Source organism: Ostrinia nubilalis, chromosome 7 (genome assembly GCF_963855985.1).
Source record: "Ostrinia nubilalis chromosome 7, ilOstNubi1.1, whole genome shotgun sequence".
NCBI lineage: Eukaryota > Metazoa > Arthropoda > Insecta > Lepidoptera > Crambidae > Ostrinia > Ostrinia nubilalis.
The window spans coordinates 4,070,339-4,093,209 of NC_087094.1; the positions used below are offsets into that span (position 1 = coordinate 4,070,339).

The following is a 22,871-nucleotide window of genomic DNA, read 5'->3' on the forward strand; positions in this document are numbered from 1 at the left end:
TGAGAAAACTCAGATCACTTGTGAACATAACAGAAAGTTTCTTCGCGATTCACGAAGGAACGAACAAAACTCCGATGAACCAGAACAGCAGCAGGTACGAAGGAATGAACTTGAATTTGACTCGACTCTTCAATACTTTAATAGGGCCACAGAACTCATAAACGATGGCTAAGAAAACAAGAATGCATTCAACCTAACAAAAACAACACCGGCCATTTTGGAGGAAAAACAAAGTTGCCATATGTTAAATAGTAATTTCTACTACTCTATTATGTAAATTATAACAAAAAATGTCACCGTTCAGTTTTAAATTAAAACAAATTAATTTCATTTTAAAAAAAGTTTTCACATTGTAATTAACAATATTCTGAAATATATTTTAATTAAGAAAAAAATGAAAATATGAAGGAAACAGGAGCAGCGACATCTAAAGCGTTTTAGGGTAGTTAAAAAGTATTGCTTCCTCATTGTTATAGCATTGCTGCAAAATCTGAAAAGCTTTTAAATATTTTAAGATGTGTTTCTGGAGTCTGGTGGGGTGCTCACCCAGCGTCATTAAGACTTTTATACAATGCTATTATAAGAAGTGTACTTGACTATGGCAGTTTCTATCTAGAGCCTTGTAATTTAGTTGGTTTAAGTAAATTGGATGCGATTCAATCTAAAGCGCTAAGGATTATAGCTGGTGCTATGAAATCGAGTCCAATCAATGCCTTGCAAGCTGAATGTGTTGAGCCCCCATTGAAATTACGCCGCCAATATTTATGTGACAAGTATCTTTTCCGTGTACTTCAATTTGCTGACCATCCTATATATAGCAAACTCAACAGACTTAATGATTTAATTGATACTTCCTCTTATTGGTCACGTAAATCTCCTCCTTGTGTGATTATTAGTTTTCGTAAATTTATATCAATCCAAGCCCCAGTCCACAGAACCTCCTTTCTTCCGATATTTTCTGTAAATTTTGAATCCCTTATTCTTACTCCGACAATTCATTTCAACCTAGACATACATAAGGATGACTACAATGCTAACATTAAGTTCAATCAGATCGTAGACGAACACTGGGGCGATTGGCATCATATCTATTGCGATGCATCTAAGCACTCTCCAACGGGTCATGTTGGCGTTGGCGCATACCATAAACAATATCATATTGTCCAGAAAATAAAACTCCGTCCAGAATCATCAGTCTTTACAGGAGAATGTTTTGGACTGTTTAAGGCTTTAGAGTATGCTCTCCTTATGAAATTAAACACAACTGTAATATTTTGTGACTCTAAAAGTGCTTTGCAGGCATTACATAAATTTCCATTTAAGAACAATACTAATTATCCTATTATTACAGAATGCAGGAAATTACTTCACAAATGTAGTCTTAACAGTCATTTAATTAATTTTGCGTGGATTCCTAGTCATACCAATATTCCAGGAAATGATAAAGCTGATAAGCTGGCCAATGAAGCGGTTGAGTGTGGAGATATACATCCGTACACAAATTATTGCCATGACTTAACGGCAGCCCTTCCCAAAGCTTATCTCAAATCTGCCTGGGATGAGAATTGGGAGTTCACTAGCCAATCTAAGGGGAAACATTACAAGCTCATTCAACCATCCATCCTTTGTAAACCATGGTTTGTTAAAATTAATCTTTCCAAAACAGTTACTACCATTTTAACTAGAATGCGACTTGGTCACGTGTGCACTCCAGCACACTTGGCTAAAATTCATGTACTTGATTATGATTCGTGCACTTGTGGTTCTGGCGTCGGAGACTTAAATCACATATTTTTTTACTGTTGCCTATATGATCGTTCCTCTTTTATTAGTTCTCTTTTAGCCATTAAAATTCCTTTTCCTACATCCATCACTTGCCTATTATATACCAATAACATTGATGTTTATAATATCCTAGCCGAATTTATTACCCATAATAATATAAAATTGTAAATAGTAATGTATATTGTACTTATGTAAATATTATTTTATTTTTATTATTTTGTACTTATATCACACCTAAATTGATCCTATGAAAACCATCCTTTGTTCCGTTTCCTTCCGTAATTGATTCGTTTCCCTACCTTTTAACTTTAACCCAATCCCACCCTGTCTAAACGCAATGTCCGCAAAACTTATGGCAAAACTGAACGCAAAAATCAAGAACCCCGTCGTGGCTAAACGCAATCCGCGAGAGCCATAAAGAAGAAAAAAAAAAAAAAGTATTGGAATTTATCGACTGAAGTCGCTGTTTGGAAGCAAGTTTGATCGTAGTATGGAAGTTTCCGTACCCTGCTCGACTGATATAATACCCGCCGGCGGGGCGCTTCGCTGTAGGTAATTATCGGATGTACCGCGCGGAGTGAGCCAGGCCTGCCATGACACCGAGACGTCATGTCATGTCGTCGCATCACTTTTCCGCCTTATTTCCCGCCAAGAATTTAAAGTTGTCATTATTATCAAATATTTGTTTCACACTTGCACTAATCATTTTTATCTTATTGTAATTTAAGTACATAATATAATCAATAATTCATTTATGAGTCACAGCAAATTCGTCTGTCAGTGTTCTTTGTTGTTAGCTTAAGGGCGGACGCGGGTTATCAGTGCTATTTTGAAAATTTCACATAGTAATTTCTTAGGAATTTTAACTTAAACAAATACCTATAAGCAGTTAATTGTTAGGAAGTGCGAAAAACGAGAAGATTGGTAAGGAACTTTTGTTGTTTTCTTTAACATTATTATTTTAATAAAATTTGGCTATGCCTAAGTTAGCATCTGCTCAAGGAAAGAGCCAGTAATTATTTTGTGATTTTGATTAATCTAATTACATTATTTGGTGCGAAAAAGTATTTTGCATTCTGTTTCCAACGTCTGAAGATCTGTCTCGACACCAAAAGGCGCAAATGTGTTCCGACGATAATGGTGGTTTAGAAAATTTTCTTCCAAAGTTCAAGTCCAAAAGCCCGTACACGTTCCCCAGAGAACCAATGTGAGATCATCTTTGCCATCGTTCGTTCGTTCGTTCGTTTCAGCCGAATGACGTCCACTGCTGGACAAAGGCCTGCTCCTTGCCTGCTCCAAGGTTTTTCACAATGAACGGTCCTGCACTGCCCGCATCCATCTTTGCCATCATCACGAATCAATGCACGTGTTTCTCACGTGGAAGCAACTTTGTGCTCTCCGTTGGCTTCATTGAGTGTCAAGCGAGATGTTCAGCACTTTGATGGCAGCAGAGACCGTAGTGACCGAATTTCTCCACCTCTTTGCTACATCATTGATACCTAGTGGGGCTGTTTTCTTCTTTCTTTATATCGCACCAAAACTATTTGTTCGCTTGAGAATATTATATAAAAAATGTTATTTTTTCTGTCGTTGTAGAAAATGAAGTTGCTGTCTAGCATCAGGGATATACCTGCATTTAACAATGAAAATGTGCACATTAGGAATGAACAAGAATTGTTGGGAAAAATTAACAAGATTATTCAAGATGGACATAAAAATTTGCAAATAGTAACTGATTTTGATTACACATTGACAAAACCTTTAATGGAAAACGGATCGCCTGTTCTTACTACTTATTGTAAGTAGATGTTCATTGTCTTACTTGTTAATTCTATTCTAATACATAATCACGTTAAATATTACCTACCTACCTACCCGTTCGCGCTAAGTTTGCCGGTCCGTGGAATGCGCGTCCCCTCCCCAAACCGCGATTAAACGCAATTACTTAGTTAGTGATTTATTTTACGCAAATACACAATTTTTATCAATAACAATAAATAAAAAATATTTTAAATATAGTTTGTTATAATTATAGACGCTTCCCTTCGCGTCATAATATCGCCAGCGGCAAACTTAAAGCGAACGGAATAGGTACTATACTATGCATTTATTTGAAAGTGTAGATCATACAGAGCCCCGATTACGGTAATTTTTAACGTCTCCAATCCAGACACGCTTCTCGATTCTGCGATACGATTGGTCGTTCAACAGCGTACGTCAGCTGTTTTGACCAATCGTATCGCAGAATCGATGAAGCGCGTCTGGATTGGAAACGTTAAAAGTTACCGTAATCGGGGCTCAGGTAAGTAAGTGGGTACATTACACTAGTGGATATTTCAGCTCACTCCATTCGGAATTAGTCACCAATTATGACGATGGAAGTTTTTTTTTAATCAATATTGTGATTACAGCAATGTTCTGGGAATGTCCTTCAATACCTCAGAAGTACAGAGATGAGGATAAAAAGCTTGCTGAATTTCTACAGGCCTATTGAGCGTGACTCACTTATGAATGAGGAAGAAAAGACTAAACACATGATAGAATGGTATAAGGCAGCTAATGCACTACTTGGGTAAAAATTTTAAATTTGTGATTAACCAAAATAGTAAACTATTTCCAATGGAAATGGATATTTGTGAATAAGTAGTTTGTTTTCCATCTAACTTTTATAAACCAGTTTTGCTCTACTTCTCTAAACTCTACTGTTCTCGCTAAATAAATTAGGTACGCAAGTTTCAAACAGTTTCTTGAGAGGATTACTTATTGCTACAAATGCGTTTCAAATTGTTGCAGAGGTGTCACTTTTCCCAGGCAGGAACTGTTGGGCGTTGGGCAGAGGATGATAGAATGTTATAGGCAAGTAGAACCTAGACTTAAGTCACACTTTTTGATTGATCTAAACATACCTAAACTAAGTAAGTACTATGGTGAATGCTATCACAACCTCGGAATAAAAAAAACTTTTTTTTTTCAGAGCCAAAATGCATAGGGATAGATAGGGAAAATGATTTAGCTGTAAAGTTAGATTATTTTTTATATCTTCAAATAAGTCTTGTGGTAAGGCAGAAAAGAGCCTTTTTTTGTCGCGGAGGAAATGCTTTGCGCACCGTCACCCTCACCACTGCCGGGGGACCCGGCGCTCTGAAAAGGATGGGGTACTTTTAGTATACCCACTAAAACCTCCGCGGCGTTCCGTCATTGCCCGAGTGGGGGTGTCGAAAGAGCCTTGCATGAACCGTTGGCGGCGTGTTCTCCCTAAAGGTAGCCTTTCGAACTAAGCGTCACAGACGCAGCGTCTTTAGCTTTGGTCTTAAAGGTAGCCTTTCGAAGCGAGTTAGTGACGCGGCGTTGGTGGCACAAGACCAAAGCTAAAGACGCTGCGTCTGTGACGCTTAGTTTGAAAGGCTACCTTAATGCAGATATTAAAACACAGGTCACTACAACTGCTACGAAAACGTGTATTTTTTTTCTGTTTGTTATCAATAAATAATAATGTATAATATCATGAAGGTAAATACTTAAGTAATATTAAGTATTTTGAAAGGTAAATTACCGTATGCAAATGCATATCATATCATATTATTCAAAAGATAAGATATTTTTTCTTTAATGCCATCCTTCATCTCCATCCCCTTCACACTCTCACACACACACATACACAACACACGCACACACACACACACGCACACACACACACGCACACACACACGTTAGTAATATTTAGTTACGAACTCTTAATTTTGGTTTTTCGCTAATTTTTCATTATTTGTATCCTTACGTTACAATAAAATACTTAAATACTTCAACACCCGTACCGCGGGTAAGAGACCTGGCCTGGAGTCCTGAAATACAGGATTATCCTAGTTTAGGCTCCAGTTCACCTAAATAGCGCCAACAAATGTAATAATTAATTTGTAATTAACAAATTGTATTTGTTTTTGGTGAAAAATAAAGTATTTTTATTATTTATTATTATTATTAATGCCTTCATTCATCACGTCGCTACGTGCGCGCACCTCCATACATCTCCATGGACTTGGAATGAGTGATGATCATGATACAGAACAGAACGTACGTAATAGTGTGTGGATCAGCATCGATTCGGCTACGGTGGCTAAGTACCTACGGCTAGACAACATCGCACTTACGACTCGCCGACCGCTGGTCAGTTTGAATATGAACGAAGAGCCGTTAAAGCTCGCGTTTGCGGACGACGAAGTGTAAGCGAGGAGGGACGACAAAGCCGTATAGCAGCTCGTGAGCTTGACCCGAGGCGAGTCGATAACGTTACGATTCCGATTAGTGTGCGTTGCAAGTAACTAAGGAGTTTCATACAAATAATACTTACTAAGCGGTTCGAGTTGATAGTGTGCTTATTTATGGGCAGGGACGGCGTGCACGAGCTGGTGGCGTGGAGCCAGCGGCAGCAGGTGCCGGTGCTGGTGTTCTCGGCGGGGCTGGGTGACTCGGTGTGCAGGCCGCGCTCACGGCCGCTGGTTTCCAGCTCCCTAACGTTAAGGTAAAGTACGTAGGTCTCTACTCTACCGTCAGTGACACAAAATCTCAGCGTCATTCACGTATCTACCCTGAAAGTAGGTAACCCTTTTTTTCCCTTATTTACTACAATCGGTCTCCTTTAGACGTCGCGCTTTGTTGTGGTTTGCCATAAGTGGCCGGGCCAGCGTATTTGGGTGTCATTCGATGTGCTCTTTATATTTTGAAGAAATTTTTTCTAGAATTTTTTGTATGGTCGAAAGGGGGCGCGTCTCAAATAAGTTTGGGAACCAATGAGCTAGTCCTTTTTGGAGTATTTGCGAGGCTTATTTTGATTCGCTATGTGTCTAGTATAGCGGTATCTTCAGCAAAGGTTCCAGTAATTAAGGATTCAGATGTCAGCAGATCCGCAGTGAAAAACAAATAGATTATGGGACCCAGTACGGTGCCCTGCGAAAATCATGATTTTATAGGGCAGAGATCAGTCTGTATTTACTTCCCTTTGTTGTAGGTACTATGAAAAGGCGCTGCTGGAGAAATTATTTTAATATTCCGTAAAGGTGATCTAGTAGCCCATTTTTCAGTTGGAACAACAATCCTTCGTGCCCATGGAGGTATATTTAGAACACCTCCATGTTCGTGCCACACACGGTCAAACGCTTAGAATATGTCCTTGAATTACACTATGCGTACTTTTGGATTTTTTTTTAATATAAAGTCGCATTACATGTACCTACCAAGTGTATGTATGTGTCGCAGTCAGATTGTATAATCCGCCGTTTTACATTACAGCTAGGCATTTTGCATTACAGCTCTGTTTTGTAATACGGCGGCTTAACGTTTAGCCGGATTGAATACGGCTGAATGAAAATCCGCGGGAATGTATTCGGCGCCAAACGTTATTCAATACGGCTAGCCGTAATGTAAAACAGCGTATCATTACCCGCCGCATTGATAGTTTTTAGTTCCTATTTTCAATACCGTGGCGCTGCCTGACATAACAACAACAATGGCATCGGATACAGAAATTGTATTGCTAAATTGTGCAGTTATTTGTGAATTTAACAGAGAAAACGTGATAAATAATATGTCTGTGGACAGTGACTAAGAATAATTATAATGTCGTCTCAGCCAAATCGTCTCAGCCAAATGACGTCCACTGCTGGACAAAGGCCTCCTCCAAGGTTTTCCACAATGCACGGTCCTGCGCTGCCCGCATCCAGGCTCTTCCCGCGACCTTTACCAGATCGTCGGTCCACCTAGTAGGAGGCCTGCCCTGCAGAATTGCTAAAACCAAGTGGCAGTGGGCGGGGCACATAGCTCGTAGAGACGATGCACAGTGTGTTATGGGACTGTATAAACGGACATTCTCATTGATTTGATGAAACGTATAGAGCTCAGTTATACAAACATGATAGTAAAACTCCCGTTTGAAAATTCCACGTAGTTTTCGCTGTATAAAAATTCAAAGTTACCTATTTTTTTACTTCAAAATTATGCAAAAATATTCTCACTCGTTAACTAATTACATTTAATTCAGAATTGTTATAATACTTCATAGAGATCTTAAAACTACACGTAATAAGCGTATTAAGTGCTTCGTAAACGCATTCAGTTAATTAGGAAAAATGATTTTAGTGATTTTTGTTTTTATTTTTTTTCTCAATTATATCTTAATATATGCAAACATTTTTAAGTGCAAGATATAGTCTGATATTTAGTCTAATTGCATAAAAAAAATCAGCTTTAAATTCCGTGATATATTTGAGGAATATCAAATTGAAAATATGCGCAATATAGAATTGTAAATTTCCCATCACTTTTTAATAGCAATATTTCTTTTGGATGTTTAAATATCATCAGCTCGATTGTACCAAATTATTGTATTGACATTCGATTTACATAGGTTTCAAATCGATGAGAAAATTATTAAAGGTAGGATAAATTTCGACTTCCTAGATTAGTTTACATACTTTTTTAGTTAGTTACTTACATACAACTTAAGTTAATATAAGAGTGTTAAAAAAGAAAAATAACTCGACTAGAGAACCTCCTCCTTTTTTTGAAGTCGGTTAAAAACAATGTGAATGTGACTTTTTAGAACCTTCAACACTATGCACATAACAGGCGGGATTTGAAACTTTTTAGACATGAATTATTCCTTCCAAAATTGTCGACCCTAGACTCGTAAAAATTTTATTAAGACGTTTTATGTTTTTTCTCAAATATATCACGGAGTTTAAAGCTGATTTTATTAATACAATTAGATTAAATATCAGACTATATCTTGCAATTCAAAATGTTTGCATATATTAAGGTATAATTGAGAAAAAAAATAAAAACAAAAATCACTAAAATCATTTTTCCTAATTAACTGAATGCGTTTACGAAGCACTTAATACGCTTATTACGTGTAGTTTTAAGAGCTCTATGAAGTATTGTAACAATTCTGAATTAAATGTTATTAGTTAACGAGTGAGAATATTTTTGCATAATTTTGAAGTAAAAAAATAGGTAACTTTGAATTTTTATAACGCGAAAACTACGTGGAATTTTCAAACGGGAGTTTTACTATCATGTTTGTATAACTGAGCTCTATACGTTTCATCAAATCAATGAGAATGTCCGTTTATACAGTCCCATAACACACTGTGCGATGGCCGTTGGGGCAGAAAAGTTCTCGAGTGGCGACCACGGGCTGGAAGACGTAGCGTGGGCTGGAATTATAATGTGCAATTAAATAATTCAACGTGGAGCAGTAAAAAACCGTTACAACCCACATCAAAACAGCTAAAGTGCCTATGGATTCTGGTGTTCGGCGGAATCCTACACAATATTATTAGTGTAAAAATATGACATTATGACTGTGGCCGGTGAAGATAATTTTATCTTAAAGAAAAATAACCCAGAAAAAATGACTAAAACTTTATTGTTTTGAGTTACCTGTCCCCTGTGATAATTTTTAATGTCTAAAAAAGACTAAAGCCAAATATCTAATTAATTCTTAAAATGTTTTGAAAGGTTTAATTGTTTTGAGTTACTTTTTTTTAGATGGCTATCCCTTGTGATTTATAAATAAGTAAAAAAAATACTGTAGCCAAATATATTATTTAGTATACAGTAACGAAGATAATTATTCTTAAAATCTGTCTTATTAAAATTTATTTTCATTAAACATAGTTTTATTTTGTAAGTATGGTCACCCTACAATCTAAATAGTAGTACGATGCGGCTAAACGTGGGCCGCCGTATTGAAGAACGTATCGCAATGACAATCCGCCTAAACGTTGAACCGCCGTATTACAAAACAGAGCTGTAATGTAAAATGCCTAGCGGTAATGTAAAACGGCGGATTATACAATCCGACTGCGACATATGCATGCAGTACCGACTACAGGGAGTAGGTATAAACCTCGCTGATCAGCACCCAAATATCTGAAAGATTTTACCATCATCACTAAAGTAGCGTTCGTTCGTTCGTTTCAGCCAAATGACGTCCACTGCTGGACAAAGGCCTCCCCCAAGGTTTTCCACAATGAACGGTCCTGCGCTGCCCGCATCCAGGCTCTTCCCTGTTCCCTGTTCCCTGCAAAGTAGCGTTAGGTAGGGAGTATACACCCACACTACCCACATAACTAATAAATCCTAGTGTGGTTAGCACTATTTCTATTTACCTAAAATGGTCCAATATACAGTGTTCGGAAGAAGCTTAGCCAAACACGTTTTAAGTATGGTAGGTATAAGAGTCATTGAGATTGAGAATACAAATTCGGCCTAAGTGACCTCCTTTTTTAATGAATTTTCTTGTCTTTTATTAAATATTTTCCTTGACCTAAGAATTATTTCGTCATTTTTTTGGATATCTAACCCTCTTCCGAACATTCTGTTTAATATAAAATTATTCACTCACAAACGCGCTAACGCCCAATCGACCTCGACAGGTGGTATCCAACTTCCTGGATCTCGATGACAACGACAAAATAGTGGGCATAAAGGGCGACGAGGTGATCCACACGATGAACAAGAACGAGACGGCGATCAAGAACACGGAGTACTACGAGATGGTGAAGGAGCGCCGCAACGTGCTGCTCATGGGCGACAGCATCGGCGACGCGCGCATGGCCGAAGGCATGGAGCACTGCGCCGCCGTCGTCAAGCTCGGCTTCCTGGGCCACAACGTGCGCGACAGCTTGCCCAAGTACCTGAGCCAGTTCGACGTCGTGCTCGTCAACGAGCCCAGTATGCGCCTGCCCAACGCCATACTTCAGCTCATCGCTTGAGCCTAGCGCACTCGTGACATCGTTACGATTACTTTTGTTGTCACAATAACAATGATGATGGTATTATTTTTTTATTTGGTGGTGTTTTGTTTTTAATATTGTCAATAAACAACTACATAATTTAATCGCTGCCTGCTGCTATACTGCATTTGTACCTATTGGTTTCAAGATGCTGGTTTTCATTAATTATTTTATACGTCAGTGACCAGTGACCAGCAATTTGATTGCAACTTGGGACTTCTTGGCGGGAGTGTGAAGCGTCATGTTAGCAGTTTTGTTTTATTTTCTAAAATTCATGTTTAGACGACTATTAAGTGTGTAATAATGGTGGATTATTAACAATTAAGTATTCGTGAACGTGCATGAGTGTGGGCAAATGAAACAAAATAGTGCAGTGTGATTCTTCGGATTCTCTCAAGTAGTCCATCCATTATGAAGTCTTATTAAAGCACCACAACTTTACTGAGACTAAAAGGGTGGGAAGGGGTATCATCTATCATCCTTCATTATATCATTTAATTAACCTAAGTCCCGTCCCACTTGGTCCCATTTTGTAACTGGTCTCACTTAAAACTTGAAAATGGCACAAATCAAGTCGGCCTCGACGTGGATAGCCAACATCAAAAAAGAAGAAGGAGATTGTGACCACATCCATAACTGTGTGGTGACTACCACAGATGAGAGAGAATGGCGGACTTATACTGGAAAGCCGAGTCAAGTAAAAAAAACAGTGGGGTGGCGGTGAAGATGAAAAATGAATAGGCGCTTTTACACTGCGCGGAAATTAGCTGAGTCAAGTCAAAAAAACAGTGGAGTGGGGATGAAATTCATTCATTTTTCATCCCCACCCCTGTTTTTTTTACTACCTCGTAAATCGTAAACCGCTTATTACCGCGTAATCTTTCATACAAATAACTTAAATTTAAAAAAAATCATAAATCAATGGTACGGAACCCTTTGTGCGTGAGTCCGACACGCACTTGGCCGGTTTTTTGACTTGACTCGGCTAATTTCCGCGCAGTGTAAAAGCGCCTTTTAGATTGTGACTTTGACATTGACAGGTTGAGATGTCTTTCTTTGACAGTCTTTGTCAATCTCGTTTATTTTGATGTTTTGCTGATGATCTCTTGCATTTTCCGCCAAAAATCGGATTTTATTCAGGGTAAATGGGAACCACAATGAGAACCAGCTATTCGCAATTTAAACAAATTGTCGAGTTTATGGAAAGGTATGTATAAATAAACATGATCAAAAATGGAGAAGTATTTTTTACTAGCTTTTGCCCGCGGCATCACCCGCGTGAAATTTCGTTTGTCACAGAAACAGATCGTCTTAAATTATAGCCTTGTTAATCTGGGTTTTAAATTGTGATGCAACGAATACTACTTTTACGAATACTAATATTAAATCTACTATTCGGCGAATACGTATATTATTATCTCTAGGTATTATAGTTATTTAATTAAAAATCCTTTCATGTGGTTAGAGTTCAATGATGTATATTTTATTACGTTTCAAATTATATTATTATTTTTTAAAGACATGGCGATCTCAGCAAGAACCCTGAAGGGACCCACGTGAACTCTCAACGGTGGGAGAAATTAATTGAAATGTTAAATGCTGATGCCTCCGGCAACAAAAAATCGGGCGAAAAATGGAGAAAAGTGTGTACATTCCTAATTTTACTACTATAAAACACTATTTGACAACAATAAGAACACATTTAGGCTGAGTTGCACCATCCAACTTTAACTATAACTATATCGATAACCGGTGTTTTTTGTATGGAGTGTGATATATTTTGTTAAAGTTAATCTAAGATGGTGCAACCCAGCCTTAGTTTACAAACAGCTGATTAGGTATTATTAGCATAATAGGTAGTATGCGAAAGAAAAGTTACGTAACTCGAGTGGACCATTCTGGAAACGTCATATTAAGTAAAAAAGTCAAAAATTTTTTTTTATGAATTATTAAATGTCTTATTAAATACAGTGAGTCCTGGCATGTAGTGATTAAACTAGGTAAGTCTGTAATCTATGGACAAATTATTTCGATGAAAAATAAAATTGTCCATAGATTACGCCCTTAAGCCTTGGGCAGACCAAACGCAGGGCAGTAGCAGCGCAGATTGAATGCGGGCCCGCGCAAGTTGTAATACAAGAAACTCTTTGAAGTATGTCACACCAAATTTGAACGCGGGCCCGCACTGCAACTGCGGCGCGCTCCAACCGCGCCGCACTGCAACTGCCGAACCGAAATGCAAACGAGGCGGCGGCGCGGGCGTGCGGGACAGCAGAAGCGGCGCGAACGCGGGTCCGCGCTGTTGTATTACTATGGCGGCCATATTAGCATGACACACCCGACGCAGGGCGCGTTGAAAGCGGTTTTCAAATATTTAAATTGACAACCGCCCGCGTTGCAACTGCTTTGAAACTGCGCTGCTTTCAGTGTGCCTCAGCCGCGCTGCAACTGACCCGCACTGCTTCTTACCCGCGTTTGGTCTGTGGAAGCCTTCAAAGTTTGATCACTACATGCCCGGACACACTGTATATTTTTTTGAATTCAGTGTTTCGTCCCAGTGGGACGAACCTGTTGTGGGACGAATCACTGAACTAGCCTTTATTTACATTTCACTGCCATGACATGGCTGCTTTTATCTAATTTTCGTCTATAATTTAATTTTGTTTTCATATTACATTAATTTTAATTGACTAGGTATGGAGTGATTTTAAAAACAACACTAAGAAGAAGGCATTTCGCATTCACAAAGCTGGTCCCGACTCTTCCACGAGGCTGACGGATTTGGAGCAAAGAGTGATTACTATAATGAGCACTAAACCAGTGCATACTTCAGAAACCACTCAACTAGTACATAATTTAGTAAGCACTCAACCAGTGAATACTTTAGTAAGTACTCAACCAGTGCATACTTTAGTAAGCACTCAAGCTGCTACTGGCCTGATAAACATTCCAGAAGTTGGCATAAAATTAGAGGTAAGAGTAATTGTACATAATAATTAAATCATCTAGAAGTGTAAAACTTATTAAAATCCGCCCTGCAAAAATCGTCTCGTTACCACACATCCTTATTTTATACTGGAATTTTGTAATGCCACCCGAGGGAAGGTACTGAATACTGTAGGACCTACAGTGTAGGTAGATAGAAAATTTTTACATTTATGCCTTCCACAAGACTAATTTTATTTCGTGATATTTTAATAAATGATTTCAATCTATTGTAGCATGAAATAGACTGGAGTCTTCAGTCTAGTCCACCTTCTCGTAGCGAGTCACCTTTGACGACCGGTGGGACAGGAGCCAGCAGTCCAACTTCAGGTATTTTGTTTTGCAATTACTGTAATTAGTACTTTATCTGTAAAATATTGTTTATGCAAATGCATTTCAAATATGTTTGGTTATGTATTGCAGCCGTGGTGTATGTGGTCGAGACGATCGAGGCAGCTGTGGAGGACGATGCCGCCTCGACAGCGATCAGTGAGGGGCGCCGCGAGCCGAGTAGTGAGGGGCGCCGCGAGCCGAGTAGTGAGGGGCGCCGCGAGCCGAGTAGTGAGGGGCGCCGCGAGCCGAGTAGTGAGGGGCGCCGCGAGCCGAGTAGTGAGGGGCGCCGCGAGCCGAGCCAAGAGCCAAGCCCCACCCTCGTGCCTCCTTCGCCTCGTCTGCGGCGCATATATCGCCCTCGTCTTGGTCCCCGCCGTTCACCTCCTACTCAACGGAGAATGCCAAAGCGATCGGAACTGGCGTTACAAGAAATTCTCAAAAGCGACAGAGAATGGCGGACGTTACAACGGGAACTAGAGCGAGATAGAAATAGAATTAGAGAAGAAGAATTGAGAATGCAGGGGCGATGGTTGGATTTATTTGGACAGTTTTTATTATTAGGAAATAGATTAAGTGACATTTTAGAAAAAAATAATAATCATAATAACAATTAAATTTATTGAATGAATGCAAAACGCTTTTTTTATTTTTATGCGTCAATTTTTGCTGCCACTAGTAATCGAACGCGGGTCCTCTGGGTCTGAGTCAAGTCGTCTTATCACTAGACCGGGACTATTCCCACCTCTCGTTCCCACCACTGCAACTCCTGTGTAGCCAGGATCTACAGCTTGACCGCCACAAAAACCCAACCAATGAAGGTCAAGTTTGTCCCGGGGGAAAGTTAAACTGTCATTGGACCCGCAACGAAATTAATCAAAATTATCACTGGACCAAAGAAGCAGTTAACTTTATCGAATTTAACAATCATAGTAAGTAGTTAGTATTCTGGATTACTGCCAGGCCTCACGTCTTTCCTTTCCGTGCTATCGTCTTTTACACACATTGCCGGCTGCGCATCCGGTAACCTAGGCAAAGTATAAAAAATATATTTCATACATTACCCGAGTTTTAGGCATTCTATGCATTGCCTTGGTATTGTATAGAATACCAGATTAAACACATACATTTTAAATTTTCTATTTGGCAGTTAGTTTGATTGTATTTGCTTGTTTACAAGGAATTTGTAAATAAAACAAAATTTGTAATGAAATTAAATATTTTGTTATTATTATAAAACAACACAATTATGTATAAATGTATTTTCTAGTCATTGATCTGGTTGTCAATAGTCACTACTTAGTCTGGAACAAGATTTTTGTTAATATCACAAACATAAATGCATAAAGTATGTAAATGTAAGAAGACTAAAATACAAAGACAACGATGGAAGAAGCCAGCGTGATAAGCCACAACAATATTAATAACGACTTAACTACCACACAAGGGCCCTCGGGCGCGGAAGTATAACAGAAGACTAATCATCAACAATCAATCTAATAAGTACTGGTACTATAATACCCAATTTCGTTGATAAGACTAGTTGTTACGATCTTTCTTGGCTTTTGCCCATCAATACCATGATAATGTTTATTTCCAAAAAAATTATACAGATCAAAGTAACTACGATATAATAGAAAAGCTGAAAATACATAATTATTTAGCTTAATAAAACTTGTACTAAAATTTGTTAATCACTAAGTTCCGATTTCACAATATGGCAAGAAACTCATCTATCCTGACATAAAAATATCAGAACTACCAGCGTACTCTACGAAATGACTGGAAAATACATGTTTTTAACACAATAACCTATTAGTTTAATTTAACTAAACAAATTAAAAGCTCTAAAATGAACAACAGTCTTAGAACATACATGTTATTTACACAAAGATTTTTTATATAAAAATATCCTACTGTACATATAACAATCTTCATTCATATAGAAATATATATTCGTCTCTATATACAAACGGCTAGAAACAATATAAAATAGTCATATCTTTTAGGAATCATCTAATCACTCGACAGGATTGTAAATCTGCAGGAAATGCACCTATCGCTGGGAACAAGGCACTTGCGTGACGTATCGGCTAACAATCGGCGATAGGCTTAATTAAATACATAACACTAACAATGGAATGTATAAGTCTGATAACAACATGCGGCATCGACAGCTATGTTACGTACTGCTAGGAGGAATACCATTTTAACATTCTATGCTATACAGAGACTTTGTATAGTACCGAAAAGATTATTTATATTGTTTATTAACATGATTAATTAACATGAGGTATGTGAAATAACGCAACGGGTGCATTTCGTGCGACCAGAGCGCCTATGGGAGTCGCTCGACACAAACTACTAGAAAAATACACATTGGTTGTTATCTATCCCATTCCTTTATAATACACAAGTATATATCCAACGATCAAGAATGAACACTTTGAAAGATTGCATAAGTATCATCACTCAACACCGGCTCTATTTACTAACTACTTTTCAAGTTGAGGCATTGATTAACTATAATTGGTCACCAAGGCAATGTTAACGAGTCTGCGTTGGTTGTTTTATATATTGTTTTATATAACTATAATAATAGCGAATTATCAGGCGACAATCGTTTACTTTTCAAGCATTCGGAAGTCTAATCTCAAAGTGAAAAACTTTTACAATAAATTTAAATCGATCAAAAACATCACTCATACTTAATTTCTACATAAATACCAAGTTCTATTCGAAGCTGATCAAAATCGTAAATACTGATTAAAAATAACTAGTAATATTAAATAAAATTGGCAGATCAAAGAACAATTCAAGTGATGGGCGCCATTTTACTTACAGTTACGATGAAGACTAGATTCTAACCAGTTAACGTTAAGATACAAAAGGTAAACGGCAATACGCGTACAAAAGTGAACGTGTGAGGAGCGGTGAATTCGTCCAATATAGTCTTTTGGGGTATAAGTACAAAGCGTTAGGATAAAATTATTATACTGTATAGTGATAGCCATCGATCCCATATAAAGAAGGATGTCTTCCTGAAACATTTGGAGAACGCTCCTTGCGAAGTCAAATAATATTCGTTAAGTTATTCAATAACATTCGATTGTTTTATATGAGTTCAACGGCCCCACAACATGGGGTGAGGCCGAGGCGAGCCCCGGCTTGGTCCCGCGTGAAGCGCAATACATCACTACTCTACGATACAAGTTGTATGACAGATCACAGCCTAGGGTATGTGGCGGCGCGCGCGGCGGAGGTCACGTGATCGCGGCCACCTCCGCCTGCGTTTTTTGGAGACCATCCTCGTCAGTCGATCTGGGGACAAATGTTCCACGTTCGGTGACTATGATCGCGATCAAAAATGTTTTTGAGCTCAGGAACGGAGATTTTTGTCCCAGTTAACTCGTCATCATCATCAACGTTTCAGGTGCAGGACGTCCATGCACCGCTAAACATAGGCTTTCCCTGATGCAACGAATGGTTAAATAATGTACCTTACACTTTTAACGCTACGGTTGAAATCGCAACGTTAATGGTTTTAAGGTTCGGCCAAACCAACGCGATTACTACGCGATCAACCGGCGTGCAGCGATGGCGATCAATGCATTTAGGTCTGGTCGCCATCGCTGCACGCCGGCTGATCGCGTTGGTTTCGCTGAACCTTTAGCGAGACACGGCACGCTCAGCGATACCGAAGCAGCAGCCTTTGGAATGCGTCGGCGGCAGTGCACTCGTAGTCGTACTAAATACGAGCGAATTCGTGACACATTTAGCGGGACGTCTATAGTCTGGACTGCGAGCACGTAGAATTTTGTCTAATGACCCCAAGCTATCCATCCTTATCGCTCGCGCGTAATTATGTTGCTGTCGCGCTCGCACACTCACTGCGGGCGCACGTCGCACAGTCGCGACAGCAATATAATTTACGCGCGAGCGATAAGGATGGGTTGCTTGGGGTCATTGGACAAAATTCTACGTTCTAACAGACTGGGCTTTAGTCATGCTTAAAGACGAACTGCTGCAACCGCAGGCGACACTGCGGCTAGTCTGTGGTTGACCGCAGTGAAAAACAAAAAGTCAAAGAAACCGTGGTGGCTTGCAGTTTGCGGTCTGCAGTCTATATTGGACATGTACCATAAGAAGCTCCTAAGCATTTTTTTTCAGAAATTGTTTACACATATTTAAGCCATGTATTCATTAGGCAACATTTGTTGATAAACACTGTTCATAAACAATGTTTCATATCATAATGTTTCACCATATCTGTAAACAGTTTATAAACAGTCCATAAGCATAGGTGATGAATCATTGTTTATGATACATGTTGCCGTGCTCCCCGCTATGAGTGGAGAGCAAGTGTGGACGGCCAAGTTTCAGAAACCTGTGTTTATGGTAAACTTGTTTCACACTTGTATAATTACGCGCGAGCGATAAGGATGGGTAGCTTGGGGTCATTGGACGGGATTCTACGTGCTCACGGACCAGGATTTAGTCATAAACAGTTTGTCAACAAATGTTGCCTAATGAATACATGGCTTAAAAGTCCCAGCGTCCGGGGGCGCCGGAGTGGGAGGAGGGGCTAAAGTTTCCACTTTAGAGTTTTTTTGCTAATATCTATAAATGTATACGTCACCTGTAGACGTGCGCGTGCGCGTTGGCGGAGCGGTAGTGCGCAGCGTAGGGCAGGCGCGAGCGCCGGCGCCGCGCCAGCACCGCGCGGCCCAGCGTGCCCGGCCGCACCGAGTTGCGCGCCGCGTGCCACGCCAGCCTGCGTGCGTCACATCACAGAATAACAATAAGTACTACGTACAGAAGTTTTACTTCGCGAAGGTATTTAAAAAAAATTACGCTCAATGTCATTAACAATATGGTGTAATTTAGCTTGACTCAAGAGTCAAGCACCATTTTGTTGACAAACGTCAGTGATCGGCACTGCGCCGAAGCTACAGGGCTGACTTCGGTAAAATGATGTGACGTGAGGTGCCAAACTGCGGAAAATGGCGGAGGAAATACATGATTTAGCAGGATTTAGCATGAATAATATTAACTACTTATTTACCTCTCAGTGTCTTGAGGCAACTTAAAAAAGTACATTCTGTGTTTTTATTATTATTTAGGCAGTTAAATACTGCACAGAATTTTCTTTATTTTCTTCCATCATACACAAGAATACGCGTGTGTGAGTCAATGTTCGCTCGTATGTGAGGCCTTGTCGAATAGTATCCTGTAGGTGGGCCATCGTGCGTGTTTTGTTTTCAATGTAAACTCACGGAGATGAACAGGCCTGGTCACATGCCTTAAACCTTATGCTCATACAGAGTGGGAAAAAGTACAAGAAAAAGACACGGGTCTTAAGGCCGCTTTCACATTAGCGTGAGAAGCGCGACAGCGGCGTTTTTATAATGTAAAGGGCATGCCCTTAGTATGGTAGGGCAGGCGCGAGCGCCGGCGCCGCGCCAGCACCGCGCGGCCCAGCGTGCCCGGCCGCACCGAGTTGCGCGCCGCGTGCCACGCCAGCCTGCGTGAGTCACATGCCTTAAACCTTAAGGTAGCATTCGGATCAAGACGACCGCGACGCGAGACCGCGACCGGCGACCGCGACCCACTGCTTTATATGAATTAATAGGAAGTGCTGACGGATGCAAGCAACCGAGTCGCGCGACGTTTGGGCGTGGCCTGCCGGCTACTTGCGTCGCGCGACTCGGTCGCTCACAAGGCAGTGCCGTGACGCGACAGATGCAAAATGGCCGTGTTTTCTTCGCACGAAGACGAAATTTTAATAGAATTAGTAAGTTTCGTATGGGTCGCACGACTCGTGTCGCGAAGATTCGTAAGTAGCTGTCGCCCTGCGACCTGCGACCGGTTGCCTGTCGCGGTCTCGGGTCGTGGTCTCTCGTCGCGGTCGTCTTGATCCGAATGCTATCTTTATGCTCATACAGGGTGGGAAAAAGTACAAGAGAAAGACACGGGTCTTAACGCCGCTTTCACATTAGCGTGAGAAGCGCGACAACGGCGTTTTTATAATGTAAAGGGCATGCCCTTAGTATGGTAGGGCAGGCGCGAGCGCCGGCGCCGCGCCAGCACCGCGCGGCCCAGCGTGCCCGGCCGCACCGAGTTGCGCGCCGCGTGGCACGCCAGCCTGCGTGCGTCACATGCCTTAAACCTTATGCTCATACAGGGTGGGAAAAAGTACGAGACAAATGCCATCTCATCATCTCAGCCATAGGACAGCATGGAAAGCATTGGGGGAGGCCTATGTTCAGCAATGGACGTCTCTATAGTAATACATAACAGGAATTTTGTTTTCGAAGGAGTCACTTAAAAATTAGAAATTGATGGTGAAAACGAACAAGACACGTTTCTTAACGCGACATTTATGACTGAGTTACATTAGCCGATGTGTCGGGACAACATCACTAGCGGTGTAACAAATGATAATATGAGGGTAGTAGAAAATTTTCAAGCCCGCCTGAACGGACGAGTCTGCTTGTGATTGAAACCACGTCTGCAGCATAGCAGCCGAAACGTCAAGCCGTGAGTACTTAATGTAATTCAGTCATAAATGTCGCGTTAAGACCAGTGTCTTTCTATTTTAGTTGAAATGGAATCTTAAATGTGAAAAAGTACAACTTATAAATGATGGATGTTTCAAGCTGCGCCATGCAGTCCCAAACCCCGTCCTCGCTATACAGGGTGGAATTTTGTAATGCCACCTGGAGGGAAAGTACTCTTAAAAATGTAGATAAAAAATTTTACTCAAAGAAAACAATCCTTTCTTTTTTGGGCTTATTCCACTATTCCCCATTGACAATCCCCGTCAACGGGGATTAGTGAACTTATTGTTCTCTATTACCCGTTAACGCCAATTGGAGCTTAAAATGTTAAAAATAAAATCTTAATTTAACGGGGAATAGTGAAAAAAAAGTTCACTAATCCCCGTTGACGGGGATTGGCAACGGGGAATAGTGGAATAAGCCCTTTTTGGAACTGCATTCAAAGAGCATGGGTGTAAATTACCTCGGCGCGAGCGCCATGACGGTGCTGAGCACGACGACGAGCCAATAGATGGGGTCGGCGATCGCGTGCTGCATGACGCGGTGCGTGCTCGGCAGCCCGAAGCACACCACGCACGCCGACTCGTAGATCAGCGTCAACACGAAGAACGACAGCAGCGACCCGCTCAGAGCGAGCACGTGAATCACCGTCTGGAATTTTCACGGAATTAAACGTTTGAACGCCACGATCGATATAAGACGTTCCCGCAGACTGAAGACTTTTCGTCGGTCTATTCCATTCTGATCAACTGGATTTGGTCACCCAGGTGAACAAAGTGGACTCCGGGCGACACTTGTGTGTCCTTTGATCACCCATAGATAAGAAGTCCACGTTGATCTCCTAGGTCAGGGATGGCGAACCATTATGTCTCAACGTGCCACTTTTCCGAAAAAATTGTTTGATGTAGTCATAGACGTGCCATCAAATAACACCTAATGCTATCAATGAGGGGTATAGATAGTACAAGTTAAATTTTGTGATTGGTGGCGTGCCCTAAATATTGTGGCGCGTGCCATCGATGGCACGCGTGCCATTGGTTCGCCATCCCTGTCCTAGGTGATTTCATCCATGGGTGATCAAAGGACACCAAAGTATCGCTTGGAGACCTCTTTGATCACCTGGGTGATCAATGTGGAATAGACTTTTTCGTCGGCCGATAGTTTGGTCGGCTTCCCATTTGTATGAGGAATCGGTGTAATTTCCGTAATTCCAAACGTTCAATGCCCTTTTCCTGTGATGCGGATTTCGGCACGCGCTCGCGTTCATATAATACAATACATGTTTTTCCATTCCGCGTGCAGAAATCCGCTTCACAGGAAAAACGAACTTGCCACTTACAGCGATTTAAATCGGCCGACAAAATGTCATAGTCTGCGGGGTGCCTAAATGACTAGTGCTTTGTGTGCTGAATTTCAATCGTTTGTATTTGGTATTTGACTACTATTCTTACTTAGTGGCGGATATACACACTTGCACATACTGGCTAGTAATACGACATATTCATACAAGCGATTGAAATTCTCGTCAACTCGACTACTCATGTACTTATTATAGAACCTTGTGTTGGCTACTAAAAATGTTGCGGATTGAGTAATTTTTTGCAAATATTTACTGAAGATTCGAAGATTATAGATTTTGTAATGTAATTACATAGTTGGAAAAAGTTTGAAGCCAACCCACACGTGTTAAACCTATTGTGCAAAACCTGTAAGTGAAAAAGTTTTAATCACACCGTGAATGCCTACTTCTTTGTTCACAACGAACCGAACAGCAAAACTGATAGCTTAATGATACTTAATGCTATTACATTTATTGATAATAAACAAAACAAGTGAAGTCGCGGAAGTAATCACTTAAATCTTTATAATAATAATTTTATCATGCACCGATAAGATTGTGTTGCACACTTAGGCCTTGAGAGCATAGCATCAATAGCTATCGGAAATTTTAATATTCGGTTGTCATGTGTATGTGTTGTAGAATCTATCCATTTATCCACAGGGCAATTATGTAAACAAAATGTCTTTGATACGAGCGGACGGACTTTTCGATAGCCCGGAACCATCATTTTACAACATTGAATATGGTTATTTTAATAATATTATAACTGTGAATTCACGTCACGTCAAACAGGAATATATGAAATTAAAATATTAGTGAATATTCAATGATATTAAAATGTATTAATGCCTTCGCTAGCTCCGCTCCGTCATTTTTATGCACATTAAATTCGTAGTACGTAACGCCATGTACATTACTTTCTTGGCGAATTTTTCGCGCAAGTTACGTTGATTACAATCTTTATAGCAAAAAGATCATTTATTTACAATGTTGCCCTTTGCTAAATGGATCGTCAGTACAAAATCACATTTTGCATCTATTGTTTGCTTGGTACGCTTGAAGACGGAAGCGAAG

General features: G+C 40.2%; 4 protein-coding genes across 5 annotated transcripts in view; 3 read left to right on the plus strand and 1 right to left on the minus strand.

Annotated features, from left to right (window-relative positions):
- The first annotated feature begins 2,413 nt into the window (after positions 1–2,413).
- The window catches only part of LOC135073114 (THAP domain-containing protein 5-like), a 205,032-nt gene continuing 184,574 nt past the window's right edge, over positions 2,414–22,871 (plus strand). The window contains exons 1-2 of one of the 2 annotated variants that reach the window (XR_010257580.1): positions 2,414–2,709; positions 6,173–6,251. The gene's annotated coding sequence lies outside the window, so the exon portion shown is untranslated. Of the gene's footprint in view, positions 2,710–3,381; positions 3,584–6,172; positions 6,252–22,871 lie in introns of those variants that run through there. The other variant, XM_063967156.1, reaches the window with a different exon arrangement.
- On the plus strand, positions 9,605–10,559 carry LOC135073470 (cytosolic 5'-nucleotidase 3-like). The gene is made up of 2 exons (XM_063967652.1): positions 9,605–9,679; positions 10,221–10,559. Exons 1-2 carry the CDS (start codon positions 9,605–9,607, stop codon positions 10,557–10,559), a joined length of 414 nt encoding a protein of 137 aa, XP_063823722.1.
- Positions 10,561–14,531, plus strand: LOC135073112 (uncharacterized). The gene is made up of 5 exons (XM_063967154.1): positions 10,561–11,787; positions 12,100–12,223; positions 13,275–13,553; positions 13,802–13,895; positions 13,989–14,531. The coding sequence occupies exons 1-5, from the start codon at positions 11,726–11,728 to the stop codon at positions 14,510–14,512; spliced, it is 1,083 nt and encodes a 360-aa protein (XP_063823224.1). The 5' UTR covers positions 10,561–11,725; the 3' UTR covers positions 14,513–14,531.
- LOC135073073 (phospholipid-transporting ATPase VA) overlaps positions 19,508–22,871 on the minus strand; it is a 64,399-nt gene continuing 61,035 nt past the window's right edge. The window contains exons 14-15 of the mRNA XM_063967088.1: positions 20,919–21,106; positions 19,508–20,040 (exon numbers count right to left, since the gene is read on the minus strand). Coding sequence (XP_063823158.1) covers positions 19,920–20,040; positions 20,919–21,106 — 309 coding nt within the window. The 3' untranslated portion in view covers positions 19,508–19,919. The remainder of the gene's footprint in view (positions 20,041–20,918; positions 21,107–22,871) is intronic.